Below are 16,641 nucleotides of genomic sequence, written 5' to 3'. Positions count from 1 at the left end.
ACTTCTGGAGCGATGCAAGTCGCTCAGCTGCGGCGGTTGAACGGCGGAAGTGAGCAGACAGTTTTCGTGCCCTGGTCAAAAGGCCATCTAGGCGGGGATAGTGTGTTAAAAATTGCTGGACAACAAGGTTCAACATGTGAGCCATACAAGGCACGTGTGTCACCTTGCCCAGGCGAAGGGCCGCACCCAGGTTTGCAGCATTGTCGCACACGGCCTTACCCGGCTGCAGGTTGAGTGGAGACAACCATTTATTAAACTCAGTCTCCAGAGTTGCCCACAACTCATCTGCTGTGTGACTCCTATTTCCAAGACATGTCAAGCTAAAGACCGCCTGATGCCGTTGCGCTCTGCTGCCAGCATAGTAATGAGGGGTGTGTGATTCCTTCTGCGCAGTGACAACGCTGGTGGCCTGACCAGGCAGGTTTGGGGCGGAGGTGGAGGACCCAGATGAGGTGGAGGAGGCAGAAGCAGTGGCGGAACTTGGACAGACAGAGGATTGACACACAAGTCGTGGGGACGGCAAAACTTGTTCAGCAGACCCTTCACCATCTATCACCATAGTTACCCAGTGCCCAGTCAGCGACATGTAAAGTCCCTGTCCATGCTTACTGGTCCAAGTATCGGTGGTGGAATGCACCCGTTCACACACAGAGTTTCTCAAGGAAGCGGTGATGTTGTGTGCGACATGCTGGTGTAGCGCGGGCACACCTTTCTTAGAGAAGTAGTGGCGACTGGGCATCTGGTACTGGGGCACAGCGACAGACATAAGGTCTCTAAAATCCTGTGTGTCCACCAGGCGGAAAGGCAGCATTTCGGTAGTCAAGAGCTTACAGAGGGATAAAGTCAACCTCTTAGCTTTGTCATGGGTCGCAGGAAATGGCCTTTTATTTGTCCACATCTGAGGGACAGAGATCTGGCTGCTGTGTGTAGACTGTGTTGAGTAGGGTGTCCCTGGAAAAATGCAGGTTTGTGAGGAAAGTGCAGGCGTAGACATGATTTTGCCTTCATCCAACATTGGTGCTATCGATGTCTGAGAGAGCTGTATACACGCACTTGTTTCCCCTTCCAAACCAACTGACGACCTACCAAGCAAACTGCCTGTTGCGGTTACAGTGGTGGAAATTGTGCGTGGAAAACCAGGTGTGACAGCTGTCCCCACAGTCCTAGAAGATGAAGAACGCGCGGATGCACTGGAAGGGGCAGGCGGTGGATGGTTCGCTCCGCTAGGCCGCATTGCAGCACGGTGAGCTTCCCACTGGGACATATGATATTTATTCATGTGACGATTCATGGAAGAAGTTGTCAAGCTGCTGAGGTTTTGCCCTCTACTAACAGAATCATGACAAATTTTACAGATTACATAATTTGGGCAATCTTTTGCTATGTCAAAAAAGGACCAGGCTAGGCAAGGCTTAGAGGGCATGCGACCTGCTGATCCACCCCGACTAGTGCTCAGAGGCACAGTGGTGGCTGAGGATGCAGTTGTAGACGTGCTACCAGTGCTCCGACTCTGTCCAGGAAGGCGCAAGGTAACTTCGTCGTCAGTTGCATCCTCCTCCACAGTCTCTGTTGACCTCCTCGAGGGCCTGACTGTGGGTTGACAGTAGGTGGGATCTAGAACATCCTCATCAATTGTTGTGTTTGCACTCCCCTCCCCCTCAGACCGAGCCTCTTCTTGCCCTGACCGAATATTTAAGTTGTCATCCCAATCTGGTATCTGCGTTTCATCGTTATCAGTATGTTCCTCATTGTCTATAACAACAGGTGTTACAGTTTGTGAAAAAGGGTCAACATTATGCTCAGAAACTTGGTCCTCACGGCCTGAATCAGAGTCACAAAGGTTCTGGGCATCACTGCAGACCATTTCCTGGTCTGTACTCACTGTAGCTTGGGAGCAGACCTCTGATTCCCAGGCTATAGTGTGACTGAACAGCTCCGCAGACTCAGCCATCTGTGTTCCACCATACTGTGCAGGGCGGATGGAGACTTTAGAGCTGGGAGAAAGCAAGTTTGATTGGGATGACAACTCAGAGGACTGGTGTTTTTTGGATGCGGTAGTTGAGGTGGCGGAGAGGGCACTTGTTGGACCACTTGAGATCCATTTTCCTTTTTTGGCCATCATCTACCTTTGTTCCAGTTGTTCGTGTCCGTAAAAAAGGGAGCACATCGGATTGTCCACGGTAAGTAGTAGACATCTTACTTTTGCTGGAAGATGGTCTATCTTCAGCAGATGTTAATGGAGCTTTGCCACCTTCCCCACGGACAAACCCTTTTTTTCCTTTTCCAACACGCCTCTTCCCCTTTCCACCAGCATCTGTCATTTTGCCACTCATTTTGATTGCGACAAGATTGTGCACTTAAAATGTGGTAATAAAAATTGAGAGGTGGTGTAGATTGCAGCGGTGGTCTATCTTTATTAACAGCAGAATAAACAACAATAACTATCCCTGACAATGCAACTACGGCCCTTAAACTGGCAGCATAGTTTGCTACTAGAATGGCTTAGTAACAATGAGTTTGAGTGTGCAATGCAGAGGTGATGCACATAGATTTGCACCAGTGGGACACTAATGGAAGTCCAACAGCCACTTTTAGGATGCCACTAAGTTTACTCAGTGTTTGCTAGTATAATGGCTTAGTAACAATGAGTTTGAGTGTGCAATGCAGAGGTGATGCACATAGATTTGCACCAGTGGGACACTAATAGAAGTCCAACAGCCACTTTTAGGATGCCACTAAGTTTACTCAGTGTTTGCTAGTATAATGGCTTAGTAACAATGAGTTTGAGTGTGCAATGCAGAGGTGCTGCAAACAGATTTGCACCAGTGGGACACTAATGGAAGTCCAACAGACACTTTTAGGATGCCACTAAGTTTACTCAGTGTTTGCTAGTATAATGGCTTAGTAACAATGAGTTTGAGTGTGCAATGCAGAGGTGCTGCACATAGGTTTTCACCAGTGGGACACTAATGGAAGTCCAACAGCCACTTTTAGGATGCCACTAAGTTTACTCAGTGTTTGCTAGTATAATGGCTTAGTAACAATGAGTTTGAGTGTGCAATGCAGAGGTGCTGCACATAGGTTTGCACCAGTGGGACACTAATGGAAGTCCAACAGACACTTTTAGGATGCCACTAAGTTCACTCAGTGTTTGCTTGTATAATGGCTTAGTAACAATGAGCTTGAGTGTGCAAAGGGCAGGAGGGTACAGTGGCAGGGTTGTGGGTCTGGGTAGAGGAAAGGAAGCCTGCCTTTCTATCCCTCCTAATGGGGAAATGCAGCGAGGAAATCCCTGACCTTAGCTACACAGACGCTGTCATCTTGTGTAGCTGTTAAAATCTGTTTTCACGGACCTGACTGTCACCTATGGCTCTGACCCTGCTGGTATTAGTCCTTAAAAGGACTAATAGAAACTTCTATCCCTATTCTGTATAGCGCTGTGTATAGAGCGTACACAGCAGTATCGGAGACAGGAGCTACGCCAGTGGTGACTGACACCAAGGACGCAGAAGGCAGATAATTGCGTGCTGGAGGAAAATTTCCGTTTTTATAATGCAGGGACATGTGACATGGACATCCTATCACACATGCCGTTGCTTCTCTGGCTAAAAGTCCACTTAGCTGTGTGTGTGTCTGGGATTGGCTGACATGCTGGCCCTCCAGTCCCCACTACACGCGCGCGCTTAGGGAAGGAAGACAAGGAAAAAAAAAAAAATGGCGATCGCCATTATCCATACAGCAGTGATCTGAATGCGCTGTTCCCGCACACTATACACTGAAATGTCATAATAGTGTGAGTCACAGAGTGACTTACACTATTACAGCGGAAAGCCAGCTAGTAATTAGATTGTCTTTTTGCTGCTAGAATCGTTCTCGAACGTATCTAGAACTATCGAGCTTTAGCAAAAAGCTTGAGTTCTAGTTCGATCTAGAACAGCCCCCAAAATCACTCGAGCTGCGAACTGGAGAACCTCGAACTGCGAACCACGCTCAACTCTACCAGTGACGTCACACACATGTGCAGTAGCGCGAATCCCGCACTTAGGACCAGGCGAGGCAGTGGAACCTGCACATGCATGGTGGGGCAAAACAGGAACTTAGCCTCAGAACGCACAAATACCCTGGACACCTGACGCCAGCAGCCAAGCGCCTGGAACGGCGGACATGTGGCGCAGGAGAGCCAGCTGGCATCACAGCAGGGAATGGGGACAGAGCAAGAGTGGTTCGAGGCGTGTGAGAACCCCGAATAGTGACAATGAGTTTCCTAGGATTGATGGTTGTGGTTTTGTATACTTTGTTCTATGTTAAGCTACTATTATTTAGTGGACAAGGGTGTCATGCCTGAAACGCATTTGATTATGGTTATTATATTGCCGAATATGTATTTTTAATTATGCACAAATAAACTTGAGAGTTTAATTCTGCAAAAGATCTGGAATCCCCCTTTTTCCTTTTCATTTGTATTAACGCAAGTCAGCGGTGAATTAGGTGTTTCCAGCCTGGATATCCACAACATTGTCATGGGCGGCACAGTGGCTCAGTGGTTAGCACTGCAGTCTAGCAGCGCTGGGGTCCTGGGTTCAATTCCCACCAAGGATAACATCTACAAGGAGTTTGTATGTTCTCCCTGTGTTTGCGTGGGTTTCCTCCGGGTACTCCGGTTTCCTCCCACACTCAAAAAACATACAGTTAGGGACCTTAGATTGTGAGCCCCAATGGGGACAGTGTTGCCAATGTATGTAAAGTGCTATGGAATTAATAGCGCTATATAAATGAATAAATTATTATTATTATTATTATTATTATTGTTACAGTGAGTACGGTGAGCATACAAAATACTTTCCTTTGTCTAATTTACAATTGTATTAACCCTAAAAATAAGGTCACAGCCAAATGATTTAAGACTTGTCTATTTGGATTTAGACTAAATTAAAAACTATGCACCCAAAAACACATTATACTTTATATTCAGAAAATAAAATTAAAAATAAACAACAATAATGGATCAGAGTCTTTTCTTCTGTAAAAATATGTTCTTGATACTTGATTTTACCTCTTGGTTCCGTAGACTGTATATAAAAGGGTTAAAGAGCGGAGCAATAACTGTATACATTAACGAGACCACGCTGTTTTGACCAATTCTATGGCTTGACCTGGGTCTAAAGTACATAAAAATTGTTGAACCATAAAATATTGTAACAACCATTAAGTGAGAGGAGCAGGTTGCAAAAGTTTTTCTCTTACTAGATGTGGAATGAAGTTTTAGAATTTTTGAAATGATCTCTATGTAGGAAATCAGTGTTACTATGAATGGACCAATTACAAGACAGCCGCCAATCACAAATATCACAAGTTCATTAACCCAAATATCCTGGCAGGAGAGTTCTAGGACGGGTGGCACATCACAGAAGAAATGGTCTATTTCACTTGATCCACAGAACGGTAATGAAAAAGTGAATGTTGTGTGAATTAGGGAATTCACGGCGCCAATGACATATGATTCCACTATATACTGGATACAGACAACGTCACTCATAATCACAGTATATAACAGAGGGTGACATATGGCGTTATACCGGTCATAAGCCATGGCTCCGAGCATGTAGCATTCTGTTCCACCCAACAGCAAGAAACAATACATTTGTATAGCGCAGCCGGAGAAGGAGATGGATTTACATCTTGACCACAGACTGGACAACATCTTAGGGACAGTACATGACACATATAGTATTTCCAGGAGTGAAAAATTAGCAAGAAAAAAATACATTGGAGTGTGAAGGCTTGGAGTTAGCTGGTATGCAAGGATTATAGATAAGTTCCCAGCCACAGTGATGATATAGGTACATAAAAAGATCGGAAAAAGGAAGATTTGATTCTCGATAACTCCAGAAAATCCCAAAAGAATAAATCCTGTTACCATTGTGTGATTGCTCTTCATTTCATCTGATATTCTTAAAAAAGAAACAGAAAAATCTGAAATATGCGAAATATCTACTATATTTTTTAAATAATAAAATATAATAGGACATATCAAGCTCAGGGGAATTTTCTAGAACATAAACTACTGTTTGTTGAAATACAGTTAGGTCCAGAAATATTTGGACAGTGACACAATTTTCGCGAGTTGGGCTCTGCATGCCACCACATTGGATTTGAAATGAAACCTCTACAACAGAATTCAAGTGCAGATTGTAACATTTAATTTGAAGGTTTGGACAAAAATATCTGATAGAAATTGTAGGAATTGTACACATTTCTTTACAAACACTCCACATTTTAGGAGGTCAAAAGTAATTGGACAAATAAACCAAACCCAAACAAAATATTTTTATTTTCAATATTTTGTTGCGAATCCTTTGGAGGCAATCACTGCCTTAAGTCTGGAACCCATGGACATCACCAAACGCTGGGTTTCCTCCTTCTTAATGCTTTGCCATGCCTTTACAGCCGCAGCCTTCAGGTCTTGCTTGTTTGTGGGTCTTTCCGTCTTAAGTCTGGATTTCAGCAAGTGAAATGCATGCTCAATTGGGTTAAGATCTGGTGATTGCCTTGGCCATTGCAGAATGTTCCACTTATTTGCACTCAAGAACTCCTGGGTAGCTTTGGCTGTATGCTTGGGGTCATTGTCCATCTGTACTATGAAGCGCCGTCCGATCAACTTTGCGGCATTTGGCTGAATCTGGGCTGAAAGTATATCCCTGTACACTTCAGAATTCATCCGGCTACTCTTGTCTGCTGTTATGTCATCAATAAACACAAGTGACCCAGTGCCATTGAAAGCCATGCATGCCCATGCCATCACGTTGCCTCCACCATGTTTTACAGAGGATGTGGTGTGCCTTGGATCATGTGCCGTTCCCTTTCTTCTCCAAACTTTTTTCTTCCCATCATTCTGGTACAGGTTGATCTTTGTCTTATCTGTCCATAGAATACTTTTCTAGAACTGAGCTGGCTTCATGAGGTGTTTTTCAGCAAATTTAACTCTGGCCTGTCTATTTTTGGAATTGATGAATGGTTTGCATCTAGATGTGAACCCTTTGTATTTACTTTCATGGAGTCTTCTCTTTACTGTTGACTTAGAGACAGATACACCTACTTCACTGAGAGTGTTCTGGACTTCAGTTGATGTTGTGAACGGGTTCTTCTTCACCAAAGAAAGTATGCAGCGATCATCCACCACTGTTGTCATCCGTGGACGCCCAGGCCTTTTTGAGTTCCCAAGCTCACCAGTCAATTCTTTTTTTCTCAGAATGTACCCGACTGTTGATTTTGCTACTCCAAGCATGTCTGCTATCTCTCTGATGGATTTTTTCTTTTTTTTCAGCCTCAGGATGTTCTGCTTCACCTCAATTGAGAGTTCCTTAGACCGCATGTTGTCTGGTCACAGCAACAGCTTCCAAATGCAAAACCACACACCTGTAATCAACCCCAGACCTTTTAACTACTTCATTGATTACAGGTTAACAAGGGAGACGCCTTCAGAGTTAATTGCAGCCCTTAGAGTCCCTTGTCCAATTACTTTTGGTCCCTTTAAAAAGAGGAGGCTATGCATTACAGAGCTAGGATTCCTAAACCCTTTCTCCGATTTGGATGTGAAAACTCTCATATTGCAGCTGGGAGTGTGCACTTTCAGCCCATATTATATATATAATTGTATTTCTGAACATGTTTTTGTAAACAGCTAAAATAACAAAACTTGTGTCACTGTCCAAATATTTCTGGACCTAACTGTACATGATCTACAACAAATGGTTGACCAAGGAAATTTTTCTACCGGTCCCAAAATATCCTAAAACAAGTCACTGAAATTCTTCAGATAGACCATTAATGTATTATTGGTGGAATTCTGACCCTTAGGATCCTCATTGATTACCAGAACAAAGACTCAGTGTATACCCTCAACAGCCACATGTGCAGCTACATACAGTACACTTTTATTCTGATGATCTTAGGAGGAGGGACGACTTCCATGGGTCTCACACTGATGGCATATTCTAAGAATGGACCATCAAGATTTTTTTGTTCTTCTAAAATCACAGTTACATGTTAAATAAAAGCCACTTACTATATATTAGTATTATCAATATTCTTATTCCAGGATTGAGAGGTACTCAACTATAAGTTATCCCAAGGCTTATTGGACAAAGATATCTTCAGAAAGAGGATCTTTGATCAGTCTTGTGCTCTTCACAATTTTTATCCATCACTTGTTCCATTAATTAGTCTCAAAGATGTATCTTACACGGTGATCGTACCACTCCTTTATTATATAAGAGGTAAGGAATCATTTGGGACTTATCCCTTGAGTAATTGAGCTCTGCTTGTGCACGAAACATTTTTAATTTGAGAAATATTTTAATCTTTCAAAACTTAATAAAACAATGATGGAAAATGTAAAAAGTTGCAAAAAGAGACTTGCAAAGAGCTAAAAAAGTGAGAGTGAGCTAGCTGGTAAGCAGAAGGAAGCTAGTAAACTCATTAGAGCGCTGCTTAGCTGTAAAGCTCACCTGTTGGTTAGTTCAGTAAGAGTTAGAACTGGATTTAACAGATAGCAAATTAACAGAAGATTTTTTTAGATCGGTTACCTGCCGAAGAACCTATAGTAACATAGTTAAATAGTTATAATTAAAAAGAGACACTTGTCTATCAATTTCAACCAATGACATTGAAGAACAACTGAAGATAGAAGAGGCTCTAAACACAGTGAGTGGATTCTAACCTATTCTTGATGAATACACAATAGGGCTACGATCTTTGTCAACTGACCACTGTAACGTAACCACCAAGCTGAGTGCCACAGCATTGACGTGTAACCAACAAGCACAGTGTTTCAGTATCATTGTGTGCCTCAGTATTGGTGTCTAAACACCAAGATTCTTTCCATAGTTGTGTAGTCATGAAGATGCGTGACACTATCCAATGTGTAACCATCAAGTTTGTGTCCTTATTGAGTGACTGTAACCATTGACCTTCCTTGCCTCAAATTGAGCAAACCTGTTTCAGTTTAACCCTCCAATGTCTGAGTTATTATCACTGCGCCATCCTGTAAGGATTCATGTTGGAGGCCAAAGGGAGAAGCATAAACACTGATCTTTTACACACCCATGTTTTCCATATTATCAGAGATTAACTTCTTTCAATTGAGTTGTAGTCAAAATTTTTGATTAATCATCCCTCTAAAAACGATTATTTCTTCTATAGGATCAAATCTTTTTATACTTCTCTAGTAGAGATCATTTTTCACCATTCGGGTAGGAAAAACTATGGGTTCTTCTGTTAATCTTTAGATGTGGAACTACATATTACAACATTTTCCATATTGGGTTCTTTTTTTTTTCACAACCAGTGCATGAACACCAGCAGTTTGGGCAGCTGCCAATAACAAGGGATAATTTTTGGACAATTTTTACAACTTAAGTAGCCTAAAAAGTCTGCTAGTACAGTGTATTGTTAAATAGGCTGTTGGTTATCATTCTTTTCCTCTAGCCAGTTAGGTTAAGTTTACTTTGGCATTTTTAAGTCTGTATTTAAACTAAAAAGCTAAAAGTGGATCAATACTATCCTTGCAGATGATTTCACATCTTTACTGGGCGATTAAATACTTACAAGACCCTGTAAATCATGACAAATTATTTTGTCGCAAATTCCAATTTTTTGGCAAAATTGGTTGAAGTTGCCATATTAGACTTTTATAAGATTCGATCATCTCTAGTAATAACATTGTCATTTCAGAAAATCATACAAAAATAAGACATTTTCCCATTTGTTCACAGCTTACATGTTGTGTTACAAACAATACATAGAGAAAAAAGTGAAATAAACCACATACAATGACCAGAAAAGTAAAAATAGCTTAGTCTTTTTTTTAACTAAAAATAAGAGAATATGAAGATTTCTCAGATTGTTGTGGGAATAGAGATGTAATTTTTTTTTTTATTGCTTTTTTTCAGATAATGTTATTTTTTTTAGTCCCCTCATTCCAAATGATAAATAGAGGAATTCACAAATTGTTATTTTGAATCTCACGCTTTTTATTGCAGACTCTCGAAACACTGGATCAGTTCCAGTTGTGGATAAATCTGGACTGATTTAAGGAATAACTTTGATTTTAGACTCCCAATCATTAAATAACCTGAATGCATTACAATTTTCAAGCTAAATTACACCATATAAAAAAAAAATCTCTAAGACGTCAAATAACCCAAAAATGGTAATTGAAAATATAAACTAGTGTGTAATGTAAATTCCAATTCAGAATGGCTCCCGATCTCTAGTTAATGTCCTCCATTTCAATTGTAGGTCCATATTTCTATGCAAAATGTATTTTACAATGAATCTGTGCAGTAGAACTTCAATTTTCTGTATGACTAGTACCATACTTTTAATTTTATAAGATGCATTGGATTATAAGACGCACCCCAAATTTAGAGGAAAAAAAATGGGATCTGCCTTCTAATCTGTTGGTGTCTTACCGGGGGGCAGCAGTGGTGGTGGAGGAAGGGTCACACTATGCAGGGGCGCTCATGGAGCAGGGTGGTTCAGCAGTGGAGCGGAGGTCGCAGGAGGCAGAGGCAGTCGTGGAAAAGGGTAGTGTGGCAGCAATGGTGGAGCAGGGGTCACAAGAGGCAGGGGCGGTCATGGAGCAGGGCGGTGCGGCGGTTGTGCCAGAAGCTCGGCGGCACTGTGAGGCAGAGAAAACATCTTGGAGTTGTCAGCAGTGTGGGATTCAAATATATGGTGATAGGAGTCGGTGCATGCGCAGATTGAGTTATCGGCTAATTGACAAACTAAAATCCTATTCTGCACACGCGTCACCTCCAGGTGCTATTTTCCTTAAATCCACTGCTGAGGCATGAATGGGCCGGAGGCAGCATGTGTGCAGAATAAATTTTGAGCTGAGAGCACCTTTATTTGAAGCCCACACCTCACAGCTCTACCTTACTGCCTGCCGCACAGAGCAGTGTCGCCCGCCTCACAGAGCGGGGCCACACAGAGCAGCGCCTACCGCCTCACAGAGCAGCACCCACTGCACAGCACCCGCAGCATCACCCCTGTCTCCTGTCACCATTCTCCACCATTAAGGAGCTAAATTTAGATTATAAGATGCACCCCAAATTTTTGGGAGAAAAAGTGCATCTTGTAATCTGAAAAATACGGTAATTAAAGATAAGCGAATTTGCAGCTATCCGGGTTTGGTGGGATTGCATATCATTTGCAACATTACACTTTATATAATTCAGAAACCAAAGCAATGATATTACAGGGCGTAGACTATTTGCTTGCACATCATTTTTTCATGTTCAAGAATGATTTTTTTTTTATGCAAATCAAAGGAGCGTCGATGGGCTCCCATTTCTCCCTTTCCTTAGTGTCACTCTGTGTAGCTTAGTGGGAGGAACATACTTTCTTCACAGGAAAAGCTTTAAAAAAAGACATATTTTGGTATGGGAGATATGTCGACGATGTTCTAATAATTTGGGATGGAGGCGTCGATGATATGTCTCAGTTCGTACATGAAATGAACTGTAGTGAAGCGCCTTTGCGATTTCCTCTCATTGGTTTTGATATTAAAATTGGTTTCCTGGATCTAACCATGTTTGGTGAGGGAGTTTCACAGAGGGCGGAGTATCGGAATTATAGGAAACCTATAAGTGGAAATACCACATTTAGGGTAGACAGTAACCCCCACAGACATATCATTTGATCAATTAAAATGGGAGAGTTTACACAGCTTGGTCGCAATTGCTCTAAAGAGGTTTACTCCCAGAGGGAATATTCAGCAACATCGCAAAGGTTATTACAGAAAAGCTATAAACAGACAGAGATAGTGCATTTTTGACAGTCAGAATATAAAAGATATTCCAGTGATCACAAAACCATCCCTGTCAGGGATGGCAAAAAGAAAAAAGGAAATATCATCTCAATTGAACTTTAGTATTCCTTTTAGCAGACAGTTCACACTAATAAAAAATATTGAAGCGAGGTTCATGTCTATTTTGTATCAGGATCAGGAATATAATAAAATCTTAAAAGATGAGGTATCATTTGTGGCACGGAGAGAGAGGTCTCTTGGTAGTATGCTGTTGCCTAGTTTGTACGTTGAACCTAAAAATAATAATAATAATAATAATAATAATAATACATGGTTGTTTAGCATTGGACTTTACAAGTTTTTTGGGGCTAAGTGCAATATGTGTAAATATGCAAAAAAAGCACTAATGTAGATGGTAAAAAAATACAGTCTTTCATTATTTGTAATACTAAGTGTTACGCAGGAGGATAGTTAGAGCCGAAAAGAAGAGAAGTTCTAACAGCTCCCGAGGTCCTCCGGGCAGGAGGTAAAGCTACAGATGGACAAGCGGTGAGACGGCACAGCTTCAAAGAAACAAGAAAATAGAAAACACAATTGGCGGTGTTAGCTGCACACATGCCAAGAGCAGGACCTCTCCTGTTAGCAGCACAGAGAGTCCTGAGGGTGACTGTCCGTGCACCTATGAAGCACACCAGGACAGGAGGCGCAGCCCAGTTAACACCACTGAGCTGCTATGGAAGGACTGGAGTGGTAGAGCAGAAGTGGAGTGACTGACCCTCACTGTACCTCACCACAAATTTTGGCGTGACTGGTACCGCCGCCTAACCCTGCCTGCTGCTTCCAGATATCAATGGCGCTAAAGCTGCTGTATGGCTGCACAGATCTGTACCATATAACAGAGCAAATGTGACGCACGCGCAGCCATGTGCGTCATCCAAGATCTTTTAAAGACTAAGCCCTGCCCTAAGCCAAGCACCAGATGTTAATGGTGCCGGTAGCGGCCACTCAGAGACTGCCACATCACCAGTTACGGCAGCAGCGGCCAATGCGGGACCGCCATGTCCCCAATGACGTCATCTACAGCCAATCAGCGGCCGTCGCGTCACTAGTTACGTCAGCGATGGCCAATCAGAAGCTGCCGTATCACTAGTGACATCATGCACATGCGCAGTAGCGTGAATCCTGCAGTTAGAGCCAGGATAGGCAGTGGAACTCGCACATGCGCGGTAGGGCAACACAGGAACTTAGCCTCAGAACGTACAAAGACCCTGGACATCAGATGCCAGCAGCCAGGCGCATGGAACGGTGGACGTGTAGCGCAGGAGAGATGGCTGACACCACAGCAGGGGATGGGGATGGAGCAGGAGCAGTTCGAGGTTCGGGAGAACCCCGAACTGTGACAATAGGTTTCCTAGGATTGATGGTTGTGGTTTTGTAAACTTTGTTCCATGTTAAGCTACTATTATTTAGTGAACAAGGGTGTAAAGCTTGAAACGCGTTTGAATATGGTTATTATACTACTGAACATAGATTTTTAATTATGCACAAATAAACTTGAGAGTTTTATTCTACAAAAGATCTGGAATCCCCCTTCTTTCCTTTCATTTGTATTACCACAGGTCAGCGTTAATTAGGTTTTCCAGCCTGGATATCCCATACGGGTGATTACATTGTTACAGCCTCAACTAAAGAAAGAAAAGACTGTACAAAGGCTTAGAAGAATTAGGTAAATTTATTCAATTCAAAGCTTACAAAAGGTATAAAAGATTAAAAAAGGAATTGGAATGAGAGAACCAGCAGGTGGCGTACTCACACCTCAACTCAGTAATCAAGTCTATAAAGGTAAAAAGTGGCTGTACTAAAGCACCACAATGAGATGCCTACCAAACACTGCTCATATGATGAAATGTAAATGGCTGCCAAACGGCATGCCCTGAGGACCAATGGTTATACAAAAAGAGCTAAGCAGTGTCTGGAGGTAAAACAGTAGGTGCATGTAAAGGAGTTAAAAAACTCTTCAGCACACTATAAACAGAAGAATCATATACCTGAGTTGTGGGGTGAGCGACCAAGAGACCCGACCTAGGTTTCGATCTTAATGCCTTCTTCCGGGGATGGCCTCATGTTCAAATAGAGCGCCTTTTTATATCAATATGCACCAATAAAGAGACGGAAAAGACAGGCCAATCAAGTCGGCCTTTACTTTAGTTGGTATAGCAAGTGACAATCCCAACTCCTGATTGGTCTCCGGAGAGGCGTGTCTGTTCAACAAGGATGTACATGCAAAATGACGTATAGTGTAGCTATAGTAACCACCAAACAAATACCACTCAACCCCGAACTGCAAACAACATAAGCAGAGGGGGAGAGTGACACAGGTAACAGCCAATCGGAGATACCAATCTTATAATAGGTTGTCATTGCCCAGAGTATGGGAGAAACAACCGCAGCGTCTCATATAATAGTACAACAATGAAGGATCCAGCACTGCAGCAGTGTAAATCACCGAACAGCGTCCCGCGGCCGAGCGGCGCATGCGCGGATGTCCCGAGAGTCGGCAAACCACGAGCGCGTGCAGCCGTCGCCATAGAGACAGCCACTCCCCATGCAAGAGAAGTGGGCGTCACCAGGGCGGAAGCATGTGTGACGCGCCCAAGGTACGGCCGAGCCACGCAGACAGGCACGCAGGCGCACAGGCAGGCAGGAGACTGTTAGGAGAATCAAAAAGGACCGGCAGGATACTAGAATACTGAAAATTATATCATATACATATACAATATAGACAACTGAACCAATGCAAGTATAGGTGTTTCTGTATATCCCATCGTAAATCCATTAATATGAAGGATGGATCCAGTTCAAGAAGTAAAGCCACCATAAGAAGAAATATACAGGTAGGTACAAAAAGAGCGCATACTAAAAAATAGAAAACAAGAAAACAGATTTAAAAACAAATTAAAAAAAGGCCAATATAGCAGTGGACAAAAGATTGGACTGAGGATACATAATCAAACAGTAAATATATAGCAAGGGATCACAGAAATGGAGCAAAACTCATACATTCATTTAACCCAAATGGCTGGAGGGTTTTGAGAGTCCAAATCCATTTGGTTTCTCGTTGTGCAAGCAAACGGCTTACATTACCTCCCCGAATATTCATTACTACTTGGTCAATCCCACGTACCTTCAAAAGGTGAGGATTACATTGATGGAATAATTTAAAATGTTTTGGTAAGGTCTTCAAACCTTCATCGTATTCCTCATCTTTTGCGGCCAAGATGTCACGTACGTGCTCTCTGACACAAACCTTAAGGGCCCGTGTCGTAAGGCCAACATAAATACGGGGACAGGGGCAGGTCGCATAATAGACTACTGCTTTTGACAGGCAGTTAATCCTTTTCTTAATTGAAAATGCCTTGCCGTCAGAGGAGAAAAAAATCACTAGCAACCTCAATATTTGGGCACGCAACACATGACCCACATGGTGAGCAGCCACTCCGACTATTGCGCAGGCTAAGGGAGGGGAAGGGGGGAGCAGGTTTGTCACGTTTGTCGTACTGACTCGTAGTCAATAGGGCCTTTTCGGAAGGAAGACACAAACGTCTGACAATACGGTAAGATTAATCACTCAATACCACTCGCACTGAGGCAGGATCATGGAGGTTTTGTCAAAATATTGGTCTATTTTGACCATTGACCCTATTTTGTGTCACTATCTTCCACAGAAACCATCAGTCGTATCTAGACGTGGAAGAAACTTAAGACCTATTGACTACGAGTCATTACGACAAACGTGACAAACCTGCTCCCCCCTTCCCCTCCCTTAGCCTGCGCAATAGTCGGAGTGGCTGCTCACCATGTGGGTCATGTGTTGCGTGCCCAAATATTGAGGTTGCTAGTGATTTTTTCTCCTCTGACGGCAAGGCATTTTCAATTAAGAAAAGGATTAACTGCCTGTCAAAAGCAGTAGTCTATTATGCAAGATATCATCTCGAATTTTACATTGATATTTACTACGGACCTGGACGTACATAACATGTCTATTATGTGTATGATTACATTTTACTTATAATCATGTATTGCATTGGTTCAGTTGTTTATATTGTATATGTATATGATATCATTTTCAGTATTCTAGTATCCTGCCGGTCCTTTTTGATTCTCCTAACAGTCTCCTGCCTGCCTGTGCGCCTGCGCGCCTGTCTGCGTGGCTCGGCCGTACCTTGGGCGCGTCACACATGCTTCCGCCCTGGTGATGCCCACTTCTCTTGCATGGGGAGTGGCTGTCTCTATGGCGATGGCTGCACGCGCTCGTGGTTTGCCGACTCTCGGGACATCCGCGCATGCGCCGCTCGGCCCGCGGGACGCTGTTCGGTGATTTACACTGCTGCAGTGCTGGATCCTTCATTGTTGTACTATTATATGAGACGCTGCGGTTGTTTCTCCCATACTCTGGGCAATGACAACCTATTATAAGATTGGTATCTCCGATTGGCTGTTACCTGTGTCACTCTCCCCCTCTGCTTATGTTGTTTGCAGTTCGGGGTTGAGTGGTATTTGTTTTGTGGTTACTATAGCTACACTATACGTCATTTTGCATGTACATCCTTGTTGAACAGACACGCCTCTCCGGAGACCAATCAGGAGTTGGGATTGTCACTTGCTATACCAACTAAAGTAAAGACTGACTTGATTGGCCTGTCTTTTCCGTCTCTTTATTGGTGCATGTTGATATAAAAAGGCGCTCTATTTGAACATGAGGCCATCCCCGGAAGAAGGCATTAAGATCGAAACCTAGGTCGGGTCTCTTGGTCGCTCACCCCACAACT

General features: G+C 42.9%; 1 protein-coding gene across 1 annotated transcript; it reads right to left on the bottom strand.

Moving 5' to 3' along the window:
- Positions 1 to 5,005: 5,005 nt before the first annotated feature.
- LOC142256426 (olfactory receptor 5V1-like) lies at positions 5,006 to 5,938 on the bottom strand. Its single transcript, XM_075328106.1, has one exon. The coding sequence runs from the start codon at positions 5,936 to 5,938 to the stop codon at positions 5,006 to 5,008; it is 933 nt and encodes a 310-aa protein (XP_075184221.1).
- Between the last annotated feature and the right edge of the window lie 10,703 nt (positions 5,939 to 16,641).

Source organism: Anomaloglossus baeobatrachus, chromosome 11 (genome assembly GCF_048569485.1).
Source record: "Anomaloglossus baeobatrachus isolate aAnoBae1 chromosome 11, aAnoBae1.hap1, whole genome shotgun sequence".
NCBI lineage: Eukaryota > Metazoa > Chordata > Amphibia > Anura > Aromobatidae > Anomaloglossus > Anomaloglossus baeobatrachus.
This window is presented reverse-complemented; position numbering and strand designations above follow the sequence as displayed.